The sequence below is a fragment of the Urocampus carinirostris genome, chromosome 15 (genome assembly GCF_059441175.1).
Source record: "Urocampus carinirostris isolate Australia breed hairy pipefish chromosome 15, RoL_Ucar_1.0, whole genome shotgun sequence".
NCBI lineage: Eukaryota > Metazoa > Chordata > Actinopteri > Syngnathiformes > Syngnathidae > Urocampus > Urocampus carinirostris.
In genome coordinates this window covers 10,912,628-10,935,454 of record NC_142363.1, presented here as the reverse complement: position 1 = coordinate 10,935,454, position 22,827 = coordinate 10,912,628, and the positions used below count along the sequence as shown (strand labels likewise).

At 37.7% G+C, this 22,827-nt stretch overlaps 1 protein-coding gene across 3 annotated transcripts in view; it reads right to left on the bottom strand.

Annotated features, from left to right (window-relative positions):
• The window catches only part of kiz (kizuna centrosomal protein), a 52,880-nt gene extending 30,958 nt beyond the window's left edge, over positions 1-21,922 (bottom strand). For 2 of the 3 annotated variants that reach the window (XM_088354844.1, XM_088354845.1), the window contains exons 1-10: positions 21,765-21,922; positions 21,426-21,491; positions 20,989-21,151; positions 19,167-19,229; positions 17,373-17,958; positions 17,055-17,253; positions 11,963-12,082; positions 11,348-11,512; positions 7,147-7,291; positions 1,914-2,073 (exon numbers count right to left, since the gene is read on the bottom strand). In XM_088354844.1, coding sequence (XP_088210970.1) covers positions 1,914-2,073; positions 7,147-7,291; positions 11,348-11,512; positions 11,963-12,082; positions 17,055-17,253; positions 17,373-17,958; positions 19,167-19,229; positions 20,989-21,151; positions 21,426-21,491; positions 21,765-21,829 — 1,732 coding nt within the window. In that variant the 5' untranslated portion in view covers positions 21,830-21,922. The remainder of the gene's footprint in view (positions 1-1,913; positions 2,074-7,146; positions 7,292-11,347; positions 11,513-11,962; positions 12,083-17,054; positions 17,254-17,372; positions 17,959-19,166; positions 19,230-20,988; positions 21,152-21,425; positions 21,492-21,764) is intronic. The other variant, XM_088354846.1, reaches the window with a different exon arrangement.
• Positions 21,923-22,827: the final 905 nt, after the last annotated feature.

The following is a 22,827-nucleotide window of genomic DNA, read 5'->3' as shown; positions in this document are numbered from 1 at the left end:
CATGCAGAAGAACCACACGAGACAAAAACTAGTTTAGACCATTGAAAAACTGTATGCCAATGCCAACCGAATGGTACTGATCAACGATACCATTGGAGCGTGGTTTCGAACCATAGTAAGAATAGACAAGGCTGCATTTGCTCTCAAACTATATTCAACATCTTCCAGGAGGGGGTCATGTCTGAAGCTCTGGAGCAACATGAAGGTACAGTCAGTATTGGGGGATACAACGTCACTAACCTACGTTTTGCTCATGCTATTGCTGGAACAAACATTACACTCACACAAGCGCTGGTTATTTCCATCTTCCCCAACGCTTGCGGGACATGGACTCTCGCAGAAAAACTAGAAAAGTATCTAGGTCATGGAAATATGATGCCACAGAAAACTTCCAGGCATGAGCTACTTAGCCCATGTGACAAAAGAAACTGTGAGCAATACCATCAGAGGGCACATTGAACTGTACTAAGAACTGTTGTCAAATGTGCGCAGACGGAAACGTCAGTGGTATGGTCATGTCACAAGATCATTAGGACTGACCAAGATAATTCTCCAGAGCAGTCCAAGGGGGTAGGAGGAGAGGAGGACCGAAAAAGAACTGGGCCGACATCATTAAGGAATGGACTGGTTCCAACTTTCCCACGACCTTAGAACAGGCCAGGGACCGTCAACAGAGAAGATACAAAGTAATGAATCAAAAGTGGTACAATGCTATTATTGTGCAGCAGATTACACCGGACAACTACTTGTTAGCAATAGCTAAATTAGCCTGGGCACAAGTGACTGTAAAGGTGAAAGCTAGGAGGAAGTTATACTGTAGTTAAAAAGAGGGCACTGTAGGAGCATAGGAGCCTCAAGAAGTGTACGCCTGTTTTAGGGTTCATACTTTTCAAGGCCAAATTTCAGCACTTTTAAAGGACTTTCAAAGCCAATTTTTCAAATTTCTCCAGTACCATTTCAATAAGAACTCCAGTATGAGTCATGGATTTTGCCGAGCAACAAAGATATCTGTGAATATATGTGATTTTTAACCTTGCGTGTACATTAATCAATAATATGATTTTTAGATCTCGGGTAAAACTCGAATACATTTGTGGATCTGCAAAATATGTGTTAAAATATTTTAGAGACAATTTTCTCCCCATATGAGTGTTGGGTAGAAATTACAGTGATATGTAGCTTACATTTTCTGTTGCAGGAATTTCTTCCTTTAAAAATGTACCACTAAGAAACACTACTTTAATGCATGGCCCATAATAATATCCACAATTTATATGAAATCCTTCTCTGAATACACATTTCATCGAGCAGTGTTTAGGTGGAGCATCCACTTGTCCTCTAAAGCGCAGCCTGTAGGGGTGATAGTGCTTCATAGGACAATTCCATACAAACTAATACCAGCTGTTGTTAATTGCAAGGGAAGAAGAAATGCAATAGCAAAGAAAAGCCACCAGGCTGCAGTGTCGGCGTCTTTTTCAGGCAATCTTGTCCAGAAACATGGCAACCATTTCAAGGATTTAAAAGCACGTCACCCAAAATTCAATCACTTTTTATTCCATAAAAATACAAAAAGAAAATTAAAGCATTTTCAAGGATTTCAAGAACCCGTACGGACCCTGCACTAAATGCTAACTCCTCTGCCCAGCAAGCTCTGCGTTCCTGTATAAACTCGAGTGGTGGCATGAGAGCAAAGAACTTTCACTGCATGCTTGGGTTTTATCTTGCGTCATCCCAACAATGTATTTTAGTAGTTGTGTTTCATTTTTAATATGCTTAAGGAAGAAAACCAAAAATGCATTACAACAGTGCATCCCCCCAAAATTACTTTTTGAAACCAAAATACAAGTTTTTTTTTTTTTTTTGAGAATTTATAATTCAGAGATTTGCATAAAATTCAAATCACTTTCCCTGACCTTGGATCTGTTTCTCTTGGGTCCAACTAGCAGGTTTCACATCGTGGTCATGAGCAGGGAAAGGAGGAGGGCCACAAGAATGAGTAGACTCACTCTCCTCATTTGATGAGGGCCACTCCTCACTGGACTGGCAAAGCTCTGTCGTCAGCAGCACTTTGGCCTGCAAGAGGCGGAAATTAAAACCAAACGGTTAATTGTTCCCATTCAGTGAAGGAAGTGTTAAATTAAACTCAGACTGATTAGGCATTTCATTTACTTGGGCCATGCTTGTAGCACAGAAATGTGGCAGAGGTTTATAATTAACAACAAGAGAAAAGAACACTAAAACCTTTCATTCGTTTAAAAAGAAAGATTAATTTGCACTTTTGTTTCCACTCTTGCACTCGCAATCCCATTTTTATTTTCTTTCACACCCTCTCTTCTCATCCATGAGATTAGTCAGACAACTAAAGAATGCAATCATCCTGGTGTTTAATGTTCAACATGTTACACATATCCCCCTTCTTAGCTGAGAACATTGAGACAAACTGCTCCCCTTCCTCTCTGTCTAAATCAAATTTTTCAAGATTAAAGATGACAATTTATTCAATTAAGTGGATCTGTTTCAGGAGATTGCAAGCATTGATTTCTTTTCTCTCTCATTGTGCCCAGATACTGCCCTCTCTAACATCTCTTTTGTCATCAAAATCATCACTTTTTGGAAAAATGGCATGGCTGTTGATAGGACAAGGAAACAGATCAGGATGAGCACAAGGACTGCAACAAACAAAGAGTTTGATTTTCAAATAATTGTTTCATTAATAAATACATTGGTTAAAATACAAACATTTTAATTCCAATCAATGCACTCTAAAAAATATTACTATTGCAAATTCACATTGTAACAAAAACAAACATTTAAGTTAGTGGTTTGGCCCCTAATGTGTCAGCAAATAGACACGCATGTTAGATTAAGTTTCTAAAGAAAAAAAAGTAGTTTACCTCCAAATGAAACTTTTAATGAAACCCCAAAATTGTTAATAAAATGCAATCACTAACGGAAAAAAAGAATTAATCTACAACTGTTGGATGTTTTTGCTCCTTTCAGGTGTATGTTTATTTTTTCAACTATAAAAAAATCTTAAAATTCTATAAATGTGCTAATTCTACATATTCTCCTCTTATTTTACACCATGTAAATACTAAATTAGAGGAAAATTAATTTTTGAATTTGAGCATGAAAAAAATTCAATTTAATTAGAAAGAGTGATCAAGACTACTTATTTTACTGTATTGTTCCTCTATTATACAAATTGACTTCTTAATAGATATTCAGACTCTGCGATTCTAGTGGATTTCTTGACAATACTGAGTAAAGAAAGGTTTTCACCAAATTGTGGCATATGTTTTTATTCAAGGTTAATAAAATGTTTTTTTTCTTGATTTAAAACCATAATGGGTCTTCCATAATGGAAAGAATAAATGAAAAAATAATTTTCATTACTTGTTGCAACAATATTGTATCAAAACAAGGACGATTGACAAATACTTGTTTCATGGGACAAATACTCATACCAGTTTACAACTTGCTATGTGATGCTACTGCCCAATAAAATTTGAACTACTTACCTGGCATCAGACATTGTGTGTATAAAAATACATACAAACTGGGTTATATGTATTGTGGGCTGAGGGCTGTTTTGAAAGCACAGCCTTTTTAAACATTAAGGATTCACACATAAAGCTCTTGAGTATTCAAAAAGTGTGTGCTTGTAAGCTACATGCTTGCTGCAGGTTTGCATTTTACTGAAAGGCTGCATTGTGTGCGGAAAAGAGGAAAAATTGTAGTTACTCTCTTTTTTTGGAAACTAAGCAGTTGTAAGTGACGACAGAAGAGCGAATAAGACGCCAAAAAAAGGATAAATTAGGATGGCACAAGAGGATCATTTTCACTCAGCCTTTTGTTGACTGATGTGCTTGGAGACATTGAAAAAAACATGTCTCGCATTTGTTGGTTCATATTTTCAAGTGTCTCAACAGTTTCTCCCTTTGCCTCTTCACATTGAGTCCAAGACTTTGAAGTGACGTCTTCATGACACAAGGACCACTGTAATATTGTGTATGAAAATCAATAAAGAGCCAGCCATCTATACAGTGCATAAAACACTACCACGAGAAAGAAAGGAAGGGGAATTCTATCAAACAACAGGTTTATTATAATGCTTATTGTGGTCTAACTTTTGAAAAACATCACGAGGTCGTTGCTCAGTGGTTTGCATAATATTATAATAGTTACTGCACTTTAAACGTCCACGATATATAAGAATACCCTAGAAAGTGGTAGCACAATGAGAAATGTGAATGACATTAACACATAAAGATAGTTCTATGAATCCCGGCCAGCTGACTGCTTCACGTTTTGGAAAGATACCACATTAAGAAAAAAAAGGAGTGCTTGTCTGATGAATGTGCCGCATGGGATGAAAGAAGAAAAGCGGAGTGTAATTTGCCATTAGCGCATGGGTCAGGGTTTCCCTTTCGTCAGGGTCAATGTGCAGATCAATCTGATGAGGAGGCAGCCAAGCAATGGCATCAAACATCAGCCACAAAACGGACTACCTAACAACAGCCTTACAGACACAAATAAATAAATAAAAACACATTCACAAATGTATAGATGATGTACAGTATTCCTCTGTTTTGAACTATGCAGCTATTCTGTGGATTTACTTCATCCACTAGGGGCACTATAACTAATAAGGATTAAAAAAAAGACTAAAATTAATGCAAAGACATATACGCAACTTTTTCTTGAGCAAATAAAAATACCGACTGTTACTAATCTTTGCTCCATCATTAAACCCATGCAAACAGGTTTGCATATTTTCATGACATTTGAAGTGATTGTCAAATTACCATATTTTCTTTAGGATCTGTTCTCTTTTTTTACACAAGTATTGCTGTGATATTAAAATGCAATGTACGGAAAGAAATTGCTCATGTACAGCAGTATGAATGTACATTTAGAGTTTAAAATGTTAAAGCAGTAACATTTTCAACATACCGTATACTCTGCACTATAAGGTACACGTAAAAGCCTTCTTTTTTTCAAAAGCTTACCCTGCACCAAGCGCCTTATATATGATCAATATTGCGACGCGACTACGGTAGGCAGCCGCTGACTCGATTTTCTCCCTGAAGAAGTAGGGCATGGTGCATGCTGGGATATTTAAACCGGCGTTTAATTTCCTAATTGATGTGTCAATAATCATCATTAACTATTGGGTAAAGTTATTTGGATGTAAAGAAGGTGGGTCATTTTTAGCATTTACAGGCTCGTATAGGCTAAAGCAGGGTAAACAAAGCCTGCAATTGGCCAAAAAAGATGTCTACGGCCTGGAGAAAATAATTTAATGGGGCTAAAACAGCTAGCAACAAGCAACGTCCATCAATGCAGGGATGCTGTTCGGCAAATTTATTTTTCATTTGTCGGTATTATAACGTGTTTTAGAGTACATACAAATTTTACATGGTTGGAGTCACTACACTTTCGGATATAAGGAGACCGTGGTTGCGTATTATCATCGAACATGATGGCTGCAAGACGATGTCTTTGGTGAGCGGGTTTATATTTTCGAGTATCTGTTTTTTGAATGATTTTGATGTTTCTCTAAAGAGTATATTTTTTTATATCTTGAATCCCAAGAGTGTAAGCTTTCCTATGATATTTGGCGTATTTCAGTGACTGGTGACCTCGTAGAGAGACATATTTGCTTATCAAAAATTCGTCGGAACGTTAACGGACCGTATTTTATTAAAACTCTTTCCGTGGACTGTCTTTCTTTGTAGCTCATGCGGCTTATAGTCAGGTGCGGCTTATATCTTAATAAAATGTTTTTTCCTTTAAAATGTAATGGGTGCAGCTTATAATGAGATACGCCCTTTAGTCTGTAATTTACGGTAAATGTATACAGGGTTCCTACAGCTTAAGGTGAGTTAAATTCAAGACTTTTGGACACTTTTTAAATGGCTTTTGAAATCAAATTTAAGACGGACAGAGTTGACAAAAAAAACAAGTGATAACAAACACACCCAAAAAGTTACAAATGTTTCTTGCACACAACACATCGTGCCTTGTGCACATTACCAGGCACAGCTTTTGGCCATGGCGAAAAACGTTAGTTAGACAGCTACTTCTCTTTAAATGTACAGTTCCTCATGGTCCAAAGTAAATGTCTTTGTCCCAAGTTGCTATATATAGTGTGGGCAGAACAGAGACATACATCTGCTCTGAAGGCCCGACTGAAACCACATCACCGTTTTGATAGTTTCGTTAATGTGGTCATGTCATATTGCCACGAAAGTAAATCTGTGAATTATTTTAAAGATAATGACTAAATGTTTTTACAATTTTTAAATTCAAACAAATATAAATCTTATTAATGTGTTCACATTTTTGAGAGTGGCAAGCATTTTATTTGAGACATTTTAATGCCAACTAAGGCCTTATTTTTAGAATAAAGATTTCAATAACTTTTAGGACTTTACAATGGATCTGCAGAAACCCTGTGATCCCAAGGGCCAAAAAGAGAACCGCAGGTTCCGGAGCTTTCTCCATTTAGGTCCCGGTGTTGTAGAATGCTCTGCCCCCAGAGATTCAATCCAGACTTAAAACACACTTCTATTCTATAGCTTCTGAATGACCTGTATTTCATGTTGACAATATATGTGTGATATTGGTTATTGCAACATCTGTTGCAGCCTGGTCATTCTGGAAGGAGGGATTACCTCATGTGCAGTCCATTCTCAAGGTTTCTTCATTCTCCTTATGTTGTGTTTTTTGAGTTTTTCCTTGCCCTCATGTAGGTTTTAGATCAGGGGATGGTGTAATACCAGTCTATAGTTTGCAATAATCTGGTCTATGCAGCTTTGAGACTCCTTGTGATTAAGGGCTGTACAAATACACATGAAATCTATATCTATATCCATATATATATATATATATATATATATATATATATATATATATATATATATATATATGTATATATATCACATAAAATATCCATTTGTACAATAAAAAATGTCTCAAAGTGCTGGCATAAAATCATCCACTGAGCAAAACACGCAGAAAATTCCTCAGAGACCTAAAAAGAAAAAGCACTGAAATCCTATGAATGTGCACAAACACACACAACACAAACTCCTCAACCCCACGTGAGTGCACTACTAATGTATGTGACTCCAACGCTACCTGCTGGTGGTATGTTGCATGACGCTCTATCAGTAACGGCGTGAACAGCTCGACCAAACGCTCAGTGCTAAGGATACACCTCTCCTTGAGCAGAAGGGCGTGCTTGAACCAGCGATCCCACAGCCGAGCCGCATTAGAAGGGAGCCTGTAGTGAGTGTAGGGGATTGGTCATTTCACAGATATAAACAAGTGCCATAATCGTTTTAAATGTGAAAAAATGCAATTCTTTTTTAAACCTTTACAATATTCACTGCTTCAAGTGAATGATAATTCCTCATAAATGCAGTCGGTAGTTGAACAAAATAGTACCGTATTTTCTGGACAAGAAGACACACTCATAAACCCTAACTGGCCAGAAATTTGAAAGTGTACCTTTTATACCACATACATACAGGTGTACATTATTACACATGTTTTTTTAGTACACTAGTCATGGCCAAATTGCAAAGCATTGCATGCAACGGGATCCGTACCTGGGTCGTGGCGGTGAGGGGGTTGACATTACCTCTTAACCACCAGTGATAAAGAAGACATAGCATCTCATTATCACACTGTTTTTACTCACAGAGCCAGAAAAAAATCATTTGCATAGTGCATTTTTTTTTTCATTTTGAAAGGTTAAACAATCGTTCCACTTTTTCACCTGTGCGTCTATAATGTTGGGAAAACAGAAACAAAAAACAGAAAGTTTTTTAACAAAATAGTAGACCAGTTCTGACCTACACTAGGGTGGTCCTTAATGGGGGTCGAAATTTTTTTTTTTGAAATATTGGGCTCTGACCCCCCGCATATGTTCTTATATCGATAAAAACACACTGTGTGCAATTTTGAACAATTTGGATAATATTTAGAGGTAGCTCAACGACTTTGAAATTTCCCAAAATGGTAAAATTTTGGCAATTTTCGAGAAAAAACGGAAATCTTAACCCTATGTGTACGGCGTTTTAGAACATCCAATTTCAGTCCATTGCTTATAATTGTAACACAAGAAAAGTTACAAGTAACTTTGTACACTAGGTCTGATATAATGTGCGAAAAATCCTTATTTTTCATACCAAAATTTCAGAGGCCTTGAGCGACCTCTAAATATATTTTGATTTTGATGAAACTTTGCCTAATTACGTTTTGTATATATTGGAACATATTCAAGGGGTCAGAGCATGAAATTTTAAAAGTCGAAAAATAAGGACCACCCTAACCTACACATACATACTAAACCGCAAGCTTATTGACGCACACGTGAATAATTGGAGAGTTTGTTTAACCGGGGCATGTCGAAAGTCCAGCTCGGGGGCCAGTGATACAATTTGTACAGGCCCGCTACCTTTTTTATTATATTAATAATATGTGGCCCACCATTAATATTGACTGCAGTATAAAATCAATGTCCCCAATATATATATATATATATATATATATATATATATATATATATATATATATATATATATATATACACACACACACAGTGGAACCTCGGTTTTTGAACGTCTCTAAGTTCGAACAAATCGGAGTCCGACCAAAAATTTCAAAAAATTCTTGCTTCGCTTCGCTCGCCGGTAATGCATGAGTGCGTATGCTAGGGTGCGATGCTGAGCGGCATATGGGTGTTTTAGCCCCTTATTATGCCTCTGAAGAAAGTCAGTGCAAGCAGCAAAGTTGCTACAGGTGAAAAGAAAAGTAGTGCGTACAACTATTGCATTTAAGAAAGAAATAATAGCCAAATATGAAGGAGGTGTGCGAGCGCCTTATGCTGACCACCACAAAGGTAAGAAATCCTATTCATAAGATTACGATAATGCGAACGTACGATTAGCCTGGGTTAGCTTTATGTGGGTGTTGGAACAGAGCCCAACTTTCAGGGTGTTGGAACGGAGCCCCTTTTACAATGAACCGCTCACCACTTGTTGTGGAGACCCGGGTGCTAAATGACTTGTAAACAACCTGATTTTTTTATTTTTACACGATCATGTTAGCGTAATCTTTTGTACGGAAGATTACGATAACGCGAACGTACGATTAGCCTGGGTTAGCTTTATGTTTCCGTTAAACATTCATGGTAAACATTCAGGGTGTTGGAACGGATTAAAACGATTTACATTATTTTTAATGGGAAAAATGATTTCCGTGATCGAACAAATCCGTTTTTGAACGGATTATGGTCGAGAACCGAGGTTCCACTGTATATACATACATATATACATACATACACACATATATTATATATTTCACCATATAATGGCAGTAGCCTTTGCCCTTCTATTTTTGTGAGAATTTTAGCCCGCCCTATTTCAAACATGTCAACTGGAAATAAAAAAAGGAAAGTTGATTGTGAGGGCTGCCACATCCAGGACGAGGGGATAGTTGAGTATTTTTTCACCGAAATCCCAAATGACTGTGTATGCCTAAAAGAGACTATGCAGTCGGGGCGGCAGTAGCTCAGGAGGTAGAGCGATCGTTTTAGGATTAAGGGATCCCAGTTCAAATCCCGGCTTGTCCGTGTTACTTGTCGAAGAGTCCTTGGGTAAGACACTGAACCCCCAATTACCCCCAATAAGCAGGTTAGCGCCTTACATGGCTGCACAGATCACGGCCGCTATTGGGAAATGTGAAGCACAATGTAAAGCGCTTTGGGAAGTCATTGACTTGAAAAGCGCTATATAAATGCAGATCATTTCATTTCATTTCATTTCATTTCATTTCACTATGGTTGTTTTTAATGAATATAATATTAAGAGGCACTGCCAGACGAAACACGCCGACTACAAAAAGCCAACTGGAAATGAACATTGTGAAAAGGTAAAGCAACTGGACGCTGTTTTAACTGAACTGCATGAGACCATGCAAGTTCAATAAAAATACTACAAATGGGAACTACGAGGTGTGATTGCCAAGCACTGCAAACCTTTCACTAAGTGTGAATTCATTAAAAACTGTTAAAAGAATGCCAGGCTGAATAGTCGGCCCACACATTTTCGGTTTACCAAATCTAGCCCGGTTTAGGAAAAGTTTGGACATCCCTCCCTGGTTTAACCTATCACAATGCGGACAGAATGCATTGGTCAAATAATTGTTTCTGGCACTAGAAAAATAGTGTGATAATAAGATAAGCTGTAATGCCTTTTCAAATGACATTTGTCCCACTGGTGCTCTGGTAGGAAAGTCTGCGCCCTCACTGCTGTAGCCCAGGTACGATTCCTGTTGCAAACTATGTTTTGCGATTTTATTGGCAACACTATCGCCTAATCAATCATTGCACTTGTATATGCTGTAAGTGTATAAAGAGCCCAGCAGTCTCAACTTCATGCAGCGTATTGTTTGGTGAGCCATATGCCCGAAAAATATATGATTAAAGATTATTTTTTGGGGGGGTGAGTCTTTTAATCTGGTGCACCTTTCAGTGCGTAAAATACGGTTATAATAAATAAAGAGCTGAAAATGCCACAATAGACTACCTGTTCTTTTTCAATTAATATATAGCAGGTCTTAGTGTCTGAAGACAGAGCAGGGATTTGGCTCTGTGTATAACTACTGGTATTCATTATCCAGAGGACTGCAGGTTATAGATAGGGAATTTTCATTTACTCATGACATTCACCCCTTGCAGGAAGTGGCATCAAAAATGACCTTTACATTTGTGGCGTCGGACAGTACTGAATGGCCATTGCTGCTGAAATTGTAGCTCCTCACTGTTATCTTAAAAGAACAAAAACACTGCTATCACCTCAGCTAAGCTGCCGTTGACTTTAAAATGGAAACTTATATGAAGAATTTAAAAAAACGTTATGAATTTGAGGGTTGAGTAATTAAATTAATTCAATGCATTTGTCATTTCAAAAGTCATTAATTTTAAAATTTGTAAAATGATTACTAGATATTAAAGTGTTTGGTTTCTATTACTTGAAGGTGGTGTTAATTGTCAAAAGTAGTTAACTTATTAACTCATCAATTGTAGCATTTAGTCATGTTACTTATAAATTATTCGGTGTTTACTTTTTGAATTTTGTCCAGCCCTGTGATATTTATTATTTTATTTTGCACTTTAACTTTCAAATGTTTTGGAGAAAACAAAGGATATTGAATAAATAATAATTGAAAGAACAATACAAAAGAATATTTAGCCAGCAATGCTTTGCATAATTTAACCCAAACAGCAAATATTAACAAAAAAGATTATTGTTTGTGGTCGCAGGGCCCTTACCTGACGGCTACATCCTCAGTACTGGACTGGTGTGCACTCACAAGCTCCTGTGTTAGCAGGCAGCCTTTCTCTGTACTCAATGACAACCTCTGGAGCTCATGAAGCACCACTGCGCCGCATGCTTCAAGGTTCTCCTCATTCAAGCCCGCTTCACTCTCACAAATTCTGTCCAATAGAGAAGTCTGACATCTGTTAACACCTCATACACAGCTGCACAATGCTACGAGCAAATAAATGCGTGTTTTTAAATAAACCAAAGCGAAGCATAACAGAAAGCTGCAACACATAGCAGCCTTTTTGATGGCTGGAATTGTAGATATCAGCACCAAGTCGAAGGGATAATATTTGTATTTGTTTAAAAAAAATCAAATTGCACCAGACTTTGATATGAATCACAAAAAGATAATTTACAAAAATCACACCACACAAATGCTTTTTTATGGACCTATCAACAAGTGCACGTAGAGCTTGTGTTTCTATATCTTTCATTCAGTCAATGCATGTGTTTCTTCTCTCCATACAAATTTAGAATGTAGTAATGGTATTGGTTGGGTAAATATAAGACATCTTTATATTGCGTTGTGATGTATACCAAACATATTATATTGTTTTTACCTGATAATCCGACTGAGTTCTCTTTCATCTACTGAAGAATTCCGATAAATTCTTGTCTGTTCACCAGTGAGTCGCATCTCAATTGAGTCTAGAAGTTTAAAAAGTCCTTCTACTGACAGTCTGGTGAAGAAAAATAATACATTGACATTAGAGGCGTGTAAGGAGAAAAGAGAGTAAATCCTAATACAGGCACTTTTTAGTGCCGTCAAAAGGTAAAATTATTAACCTCTGAGCTAAAGATTTAAAGCTCGGTTTAAAACTTTTACCCAGAGTTAAAGCTGCATAGCTTACTGATACATATGGAGATACCTTAACATTTGATTTTATTAAAGCCGCACGAGAGAATCGGAAGATAACATTTATACAAACAAATATAAAACATAGATATGTTATGGTCAAATAAAGGCAAAGAACAAATATTTTGTAGAATTAACCCTTTTCAGGTAATGGAGCAAAACAAAAACAATCCAGGTAAAAATTGTCCCCCGTTCACATTCACATTATGTCAATTCTTTATATGACATTCTAATGTGTGCAATCAACCTGTGTTATAAATCTTACTTATATCCTCTGTGAGTTTAAAAACAATAGTTTCACTCCACGGCACTTAGTTAAAACGGGAAGTTAGGTAGTGGAGGATGGATTTTAAGAGACATGCAAGAATCTTTTGATCCCATCAGGCAATTGAAAATGTATCCTTCACAAAACTCTGGATTGCGTATCTTTATAAAAATAAATAAACTAAAAAAAGATATAATGATGACAATTGTGAGTTCATCTTAAGAGCATACTATCTTTGTTTGCTACTGTGATATAACATGTTTGTTAGATCGAATTAATAAATTATTTAATTAACAATACTGTAACACCAAAAGTATTGTTGTTTTTTTTTTATTTTAATTTTTAAGTTCAATGTTGTTGTTTATAACTCGAATGTTCAATGTGTTTTAATTTGACATGTGTGAGTAAACACATTCAAAGTGTGTCAAAATAATCAGTTTTCCCAGTAAATATTTTTTACTGCAATCCTTTATATAGTGTAGTAGCCCAGTACTACATTGATTGGCATCTTGTGGATATAAAAATGGGCCAGAATTAAAGACTGTGTTTAACTGAAATCTTGCTTGACATTAAAATAAAATATTTAGAACCAGAAGAGACCCATTATTATCTTATTATGAAAATATATTGTTTTACAAGCAGTTAGTAAAGTAGCACACCCATACGACTCGAAGCTAGAAAGTAGACAAATAGATTGACCATTATGTTGACCATATGTGAAGAAACTTGGAGGATATTTCAGGCACAAACCCGCACTCATCCAGGCCAAGCAGAAGAGAAAATATAATGGGATAATCTAATGAATTGCCCTGGCTTGTTTTTCCCCGACTGCCGGTTGAATGGATAGAGCGATGTAAACTCTAACCTAAGAGAACAAGAAAGAAAAGAGGGAGAGGATGGCGGCTGGATGCTCTCTGAGCTTTACATCAAAGCCTTCGTTTTTCTCCTCATACACACAAGCTCATAGTGTTGACAATGAAAGCTGCTACCCCCACCATCATTGCCTCTGCACCAAACCTTGGCGCCTATTGAGGTTTTGCTATGAGCGGTATAGGGGACCACACAGAAACATCCTTGCACAAATTATATTCTGGAACTTCATTTTTGTATGATATGTAGCATGTGAATAGTTGCAAAATGAAGCAAGTGAAACAAAGATAATTGGCAGAATTCAGAATAAGGAAAATACATACACTAACTAGTATCAAACTTTACTTTTTTGCTGTTTGTAAGATGCATTAAATGAACGATTTTATACATCATCATGACAGAAAATGTTTAACATTCTCTAGGTGCAAACATTGGCTTTTTGTGCCAAAAGCAAACGGCTGTTTTTGTATACCTCAAATAGAGGCAACACTTGATGAATTATTAACGACTAATTAAGTTGGGTTGACGAATTCAATGCAAACTGTATTTCAATGTACATTTCTATAATAGCTGGCCTGTTTGGAAACAAATTTGGATTAGAAACTCTCCAAATCCTAAAACTTCCTCCTTTCAACAAGCATTTCCCCCCATTTCTGCACTACATACTCTTTTAGTGATACTGGCTTCATCATCTTATCCCTTATTCTTTCAATCAAAATCCTACCATAAAGCGTTCTGACCCCACTCAACAGACCTCTCGAATTACTAACCTGCAGCCGGTCACCTTTACCTTTTAACAAGTCAAGTCAAGTCATGTTTATTTGAATCACAAGAAGTCTCAAAGGGCTGTACAGAAAACACACAGGCAAACGCAATTCATGTGTGACGAATTTGGTTTGCTGTTTTATATTTCTGATTGTTTATATCAAACTAGGTTATTATATATTGATTTGGATATTATTTACCGTTAAAGTGGTACCTTTTACTAACAAATGCCTCTTCATTTGAAAGTTTCAGGTTACGAAGTACCTGAACGGGAAAACATTTCCTTGAGTTCCAACAGCAAAACAAGGGAGCCATAATTGCACTACGCCAGTCCTTTGGTACCACTCCAACCACGAAACATATATTCAACCACCTAACAAGCCGCACTATCACAGATTCACCACCTTACCTGATATGCTCGACCATGCGTCCATCCAACCCTTTATTCATCGACCCAACTGCTGCTTCCACCTTTTCCCTCATGATGTTCTTCTCATTTAATTTACCAGACAAAGGCATCCGTCCACCACCCACAGGCACAACAGGTAACTAAAGTACTTAGCCTATCTGTCATACACCTCTTGCCCTTCTACCAACACCCTGCAACTCTGATCTTTCACACTATCTTCCTGACTACCCCGTCCCACTCCTATTCACTTCCTTCAAAAACACCCTTTATTCTCTTTAAAACACTCAGTCAACTTCCTCCCCCATCTATCATTTGCTGTCCTTTTCGCATCACTTACCACTCGATTTACAAACTTTATTTTTATTGTACATATCCCTTATAATTCCTGATTATCACTCTGCAACCATTCCTCAAATGATTTTCTCTTTTCTACAACTGCTGCTCTCACACACTCATTTCACCACTTACTAAACTAACCCTTTCTTACAACTCCACTAACCTTACGCATTCCACCAACCTTACGCATTTGCACTACGCTCCAAGAATGTCTTCAGACATTTTCACTTTCCCTCCACTCCCTCTACAGATCTCTCTACACCATCTCAAGACACTTCCTCACTTTTCACTCACACTCATCCTGCTTCTCTCACTTATCTTTACTTCTCTCACATGAACTTTCTTTCCATAACCCTGCCACTTACAACAAACTATTAATATTGTCCCCACTAGATAGCGGTCAGACATTATATGAAAAATTATCATTGACAAATTTAACGGGTGATAATGCCATGGAAGAAGTTGGACGAACGCTTTTTGGGACGTCTCAAAAAAAAAAAGGAACAACTTCATAAAAGTGACCAATTTACAAGTTTGGGGGTTCAATGTTTCAGTAAGGCACATCCAATTTTCTATTGCTATGAAAGGAAAGTATATAGTTTTTCATAAATCTTTGCCATTCTTTTGGACAAAAAATGTGTTTTCTACTATTTTAATTTAAAATCTACTCGGGTCTAGAATACATATATTGAAATGAAATCGCAATCATTCATGTAATTGTTTACAGCAGCCTTAATTTTAAAAAAAAATGAAGGACTGAGGGGTATGAACATTGTGCAGTGGATGACATCTATGAGGTATGAACTGCTGCTACTTTTGTCTTCTTGTGATACCAGTTGCTGTATTTAACCTGCTGTTTATGTTGTTTTCCTAAGAATAATCAATTTAGGAGAACATACAGTTCAATGCTGATATGATGTCAGACTATTTTAGTAATTACCATCACTACCTGGCTAAGTGCAAGTTAGACAGTTTACTCTTGCAAAGCGTACATTGGCGAGTTAAAAGTGAACTGCACCAGTCAGACTATGTGGTTATAACTCATCCAAAATGATCCTTCAACTACAGGCCATCATCGCACTGAGGGTTTGTGGCTGTAAGTGCCGGCCACATACCAACCCTCCAGAACACTCTGTGGTGCCGCACATTTTCTCCTCCACTGGGGAGTTCCTGAGGTCTCTCAAGCAGAAAATTGCTCTGTTAGGGCATTATCAAGGATTACGCCAATATGGCTGGCGGCAGGTCCTGAGCTCTTTCTGTAAGATGCGCAACTGCCACCACTGTTGCTGAGCTACACATGCATGGCTGCCTGTATACACGTCTCCCACAAACCTCTCTGACAGCCTAGGATAAATTGGTGACATGCAATGTGGAAGAAAAACAATTATCTCAGAACCTTCTTTTTTTTCGCTGTGTAAATAACTCTTTTCTTAAATATACCGTTGTTTACGGATTATAAGGGCCAACTAAAAAACCCAATTTGGCCAACAATCTGAAGGTGCGCCTTATATACTGAAGAATGCTAGTGGTGGTGCTAATGAAAATTAAGATGAAACACTGATTTGCATAGTGCATTCTGATAGGTTAGACAGTCTCTTCAATTCTTCACTTATGAATGTTAAGAGAATAGAGAAAACCGTTTTTCAACAAAATACTAAATAACCTCTTCTACGCACACATACATATTAAACAGGGAGATCATAAATGTACAGGGGGAAAAGAGGAGAGGCTATCTAACCTATTAGAATGAACTGGGCGAATCAGTTTTGTGGTATCGTGAGAAAAAATTGTGTAATAATGGGCTGAGCTTTAATACCATATTGTTTGTCATCTGAACAACTGGTGGTCTAGTGGTAATATGGCGGCGCTCAACTCAGGTTTGATTCCCATTGCATACAATAATTTGCGATTTAGGTCAGTAGTGCATTGCATTAATATGTACCTGTATACATAGAAGCTCTAGCCATAGTCTCAATTTCATATGCCTTACAGTCCGGTGCACATTATGTATGAAAAATATATGACAAAAGACTATTTTTTTTGGGGTGCGCTTTATAATCCGGTGAGCCTTATAGTGCAGAGAATAAGATGATTTAATCAAAAATATTTAGTTTCATATGGTGAAATGTTGGAAGATCAAATTTTACATACAAAGGAGGTGTGTCCTTGAGGGTTGACACGGTACCGTGCCGACTTCCACCAGATCCAGTACTCCGTGGGGTCGCTTTATCCTGAGCCTCATCATCTTCGGACTCCTCGGACTCAGATTGTGACAGAGAAATGGTAAGGTCGCTCACACTGCTCTCTAGTAGCTCCACATCAGACTTAAAATTGACACTTTCAGAATGGCCTGAATAAAGCGGAGGTAAGTTACAAACAGTATTTAGAACACAAAAAGAAAGTATGCAGTGGAAGTGCATATGCCAAAAAGTGCAGTAAAATTAATAATTAAAAAGTGGATTTTCAAACCTGATTTATCTTCAGATTTTCTTGCACAGGAAGTTTCAGGAATCAAAAAGCTAAAACCTCCCCCAGAATTTTCCAATAAAGGCGTCTGTGGAGCAATCTCTGTGGCGTTAACGTGTTCAGCAGGGGGATTCTGAAGTCCTATTGGGTTTTTGCTGGTACCCGGAGATGGATTCCTTTTGGGACTCGTCAAGGGCACCCGAGGTTCAGGTTTTTGTTCACGATCATTTATGAAAAACACAGGCGCGGATTGATCAAAGGCCTTTTTCTCATGCTTGTCAGTCAATTTGTGGCAGTCGCCAGAGTCGTCTGGCACTAAAATGTCATCTGCTAAATGTGCTCGGTTGATGTCAGGCTCTTCTCTGACAACTGTGAAGTCCTTTAAAGGGCCACTTGGTAGGTGTTCGCAGGAGTACATGCTACGATTGGGTGAACAGTCCAATGCTTGGTGTGAGAGTACACTCGCAGTTGCATGGCAGGCCACTCTCGAGGTTTGATGGCCAATTGGCTTGATCGCAGATGCATTTGAAAAATCCTCTGATATGTGAGAAGGAAAGATGTCCTTGCCATCGTGAAGAACAGATTGCAACTACAAATAAAACCAAAAATTGTATTAATCTCACTGTTGTATAAATGTATTATTTGGATTAAAAACACAATAATTGCAAAATATCTTCACTCTTAACTGAAGTTAATTAATTTCTTTTTTGAGAGTTTTTTTTCTCAAGTAGGCTAAATATCCACTCTGTAATTTGAATGAACATAGCGCGTTTGGGCCAAGGTCAGAATTCTCTCTAGTACATCGTTCAAAAGAATGTCTCGGGATAAATGTTAACTTTTAATCGTATAAGAAATCCTTAACACAAGTTTTGATTCATGTCAATGTCACCAAGGACTGATGAAGGAGGCAAAAACACTCCCTCCCAAACCAATAACAAAAAATAAAAAAAAATAAAGCTTCTGTTTCTTTTCTGATAAGCGTCTTAAATACCAAACAGTTAGCTCCTTAATAACATTCACCGTAAACCATGCAGCCCACCCAGCAGATCCACAAAGTAAGTATAAAAAAAGAGGAAAAGTTAATTTCTTGGCTGAGTGATTCCATCGGTAGCTGCAGGGCAAAGTAGAAAGTGACTCACTAAAGTAGCAATTGATTCTTCTATCAATCTGCAGCACGCGTGTGCTCTTCCAAGGAAAGTATTAAATATGAAAATCATATCCCGTTATCATCTGTCTCCAGCTTTCAGCCCGGTAAGCTTCCCTTAATGAATGCTGCAGCCTGAGGGACATGCACACTGGAAGCCAATGGCTTGTATGCATAATGGAGAAACGGGTACCGTTTTGCTCATTACAATATCGACAGACTGAGGAGGGGGAAGGGGAGCTTAACACAGTTACAAGTGACTGCTCGAGACAGCATGCTCGAAGTTATTATGAGATGTCTTAGACATTTCATCTAAAAGAGCTTTTTAACTGCTTTAAGTGAAGGGAGAAAGCAGCTATGGGCTTGAACTGCACTGCTTGTACAGATTCACTGGCTAGGATTTTACACCTAAGATACTACAGGCACACAGTCTAATTGTGACAAATTTGACTTTCCTTAAATGCTACAAGCAATCAAAATATACACACATCTTAGCACACAGAAATCAGCCTTACAGAAGCGAAAATTAAATGACCTTGAAAACAGCACACACAAATGTGCATGCACAAAAGCCAGAAGAAGTGATGTTAAGCTCATATTCCATTAAGAATCACAAAATGAGTGAGAGTAAAATGTGGCAAACTTGATTGTACCTTTGAATTTTCTGTACTCTTCATTTCTTCCAACAATCTACTGATTTCATCTGAAAATTTAGCCTGCAAAATAGATGGAAAGACAGGACAAACTTCTAAAGAAATGTGATTTTCCTGAATACAATCATGGAGAGTGCAGAGCAAAGACAAATGTGCTTCTTATAAAACATCAAGAGGAAAAAAAAACAACTGCTTGAGGGAAGAGAAGGGCTAAACCTCTGGAGCACTTCACAGACTCTATATTGTCCAATTAACTCTGAGTCATAATTAGCCAATTTTGTTGATTTGATATTAACCAGCTCAGTAGCCTAGATGGTAAGGCGCCCGCTTTGAGACTGGGAGGTCGGTGGTTCGCGCCCCGGCCGAGTCATTCCTAAGACTTAAAAAGTGGTCGGCGGCGCCCTCTGTTGGCTGCGGCTGCATCGGCTCGCTACAACGGGTCAGGTGCAATCGACATTTCGTTCTGTGTACATTGTTACACAGAATGACAATACAAGGAAATTATTATTATTATTATTATTATTATTATTATTAAATTGTCAAGCACTGATGTTGAGTTTTAAGCGATAATCTGACTAGCTCATTGTTTCTCCCACACGTCCATTTGGTTGTTGTGATAAATTGAGCATTGTGAGTGTTTACTACCTAACTGTAAATAATAGTGCAAATATTACATCTCACTGTTAAAATGACATGAAGGCTGGTGTATATTGAATTGGTATACTGTATTTTGAAAATTCCAAAATAAAAACTGCATCTTTAAAATAAATAATTGACCAAGTTGGAGATTTTTTTTATTTTGTTAATGAGTATTTGAAAAGCTTCCTTTTTATTGGGGATGGGTGATAGCAGGTATCAGTATCAGTGCATATACCAACATGTATCTTATATCTGCGATAGGATATACATTCTGGCTCCCATTAAGTGACAATTTAGCAGTATTGAAAAAAAAAGAAAATGAGAGGAATAATACATTAAAACGAATTAAATGCAATATAAAAGAAACATGGCGAGAACTGAAGTTGTTTCTTTAAAAACATCAGCTATATTTGTGCAAAGGGAAAGGTTTATCATAAACGATTGGGTGTATGGGATGACTACTAGAATGTTAAGTTTGGATATTAGTTTAAAAAAACTGTTATGGAACATTCTTAGTTTTAATGTTAAGTGCTGTTGTCCCAAAACGTTTAAACCCATTGGTCAAAAGTATGTTTTATAAGTACAGAGTATCAAATATACTGTATCTATGTGGAGTTTATTTTTATGACAGCATCCGGCGGTAAGACAGTTCAGGTTGTTTAGAAATTAGCTGTGTCCCAAAACTCTATATAACATGAGAATACATATGCCTCTCGTTGGGGTTAACATTCATATCCTGAACCAAAATTTTGTTTATATTTTAACGTTTCGGTGAAATCAAGTCCTTTATTTGTTTCCCCTTCAAAATAAAGTCCAATTGATTTGATTCAATTAGTCATAATTGTTGTCATTTTTACATCAGACATGGACAAGTTGAAGTAAATTACTTTGTTGAAATATTATATATATGGCATACTATAGTCACTGTATTTATTTTGCATAATATTAATATAGATACGTTTATGTGCGATGTATGAAAGCACTAAAAATATGTCTACAAGCAATATAGGCGAAGACAACCAAACAAGACGTGTGGCGCCACAAATACCCCTTTGGGCCATACACCATACACCATACAATGAACACCACCAATTTCTGACAACATTTAAATATATTACATATTCACAACTCTGTTCGCCAAGAGCGATTAAAAAAGTCTGGTGTGTGTGCATGTGTGCGATACCTTTTGTCGTTGCAAAGCAAAAAGGTCAGGATTGTATTGTTGCATGCTAATTTGAAGGCACTCCACATCTCTCAAAAGCTCAAGGTTTCTCATTTTCGCTTGTGCCTCCCTGACACTGATTCGCTTGAGATAACCGTGCAGTGTGGAACCTTTTATCTCAAAGCTGAAAGTGCAGAAGAGCCATTATTCCAAATAGAATTATCAAGGATTCTTGTCATAAAATATAAGAGCAAGACTTGGGAAAAAATGTTAAGCAGAAAATGTTCTAAATTCAAATGTTATTTTCTACTATTTTTATTCATGAAATCAATTTTACTAAGATAACAATTTAATTTAAGGATCTCGAGAATGTGATGCAGTTAAACAGATGGAATGCAGTTACAAAGTAAGATATTACTAAGAATAAGAATTTGAAATAGAAAATATTTTTGGCTTACGTTGTACGTTTATGCGTTCTGGCGTAAACAAACTGCTCCTTTTCCAACTGCATTCTCTGTTTCTCTCTGCACAAACAAGAACACGCGCAAGTAGTCAAATAATCGGGAACATTCGAAATAACATTTTTTTCGAATTATTAATTCAAATAAATAACTCTAAAGTCCCACAACGATTGCATTATCAAAAGAAGCGATGGGTAACACGCATGTAGTTTCCCTAATGTTTACTTTAAGTAACTTTCCCCGACGCTATTTGAGCAGCTAGCCGAATAGTTAGCAATATAGCTAAATTGTGGGTGTCGAAGAGGGGATGGCATTAAAACGCAAAAACCTTCTGACCTTTGACAAATGCTCTGTTGAATGGATGATATCCTCTCCAAGTATTTGTCTTCCACACGAGCCATGATTTTCTTTCAACCTGCTTAGCAGCCGAGGGAGAGCGGCAACTAGCAAGAGGAGAGAAGCGTATATTTACAACGGTTGCCATGCCCACCTGTTCCCAGAAGCCCCTTCGCTACAAAAAGGGAGGGCACGGGAGGCACGACTGGATTTTGGCTGCTCAAATACTACTCTGTACACGAGAGGTTAAAAAAAAACAGTTTTCTTTTCTGTGTTATCAGCCTGACACATACCTGTATCACATATATTTCACCTTTTCACTTTTGACTAATCTCTTACATTGTTAACTTGAATGAAAATTAGTTTTATAAACATGCGTTAATACGCATTATTATTATTATTACTACTGTGCTTTGCTGGAGCGTTTGTTATACTTGTAAAAACTTTGTGAACTTTCTGTGAGATTTCTGCAAGTTCTGTTTGACTCTGAGAAATGCCCTGTCTGTAAATTTGCCAGCGTTTGATCCTGTTTTGTTTTTGGTCTGATCTGTTTGTTTTCAGACTTTTCTTTTGTTTGGATTTCTAATCCACTCCGCGACCATTGATTCCCAGATCGAGTGTGCGCACCCTCCTCATTCTCCCCCAATAAATTGTGAGTACGTCTACGCGAATGGGTCCTTATTTCCTGTTTCCCGCTCCGCTCCGTGACAGAACCAGTTTTGGACCCAGCGAACGATCACACCAGCGTGGATTGGTGAAAGCTGGATACTCCTTACGCTCTCTGGCAGTTGGATCGGACGTAGGGTGCCTTCTGGCGATCGCCCAGTGATGTCACCACCCTTCAGCTGCAGGTCGAGCAAACTCAACGGAGCATAGGACGCCAGATGGAGCAATTAGCTCAGAGGACTGAGTTTATGTCACGTCCGCTGAATTAGATCCTGTTGGCAATGGCCCCCCCTCCCGAGATCCCTTTTCCGCCCGCGCCGTCACCTTTCCTGCCCATCCGACCCACGGCCCTGCCCGCCGTGGCAATTGCTGTGCCTCGAACGGGGTTTCCGGGAAG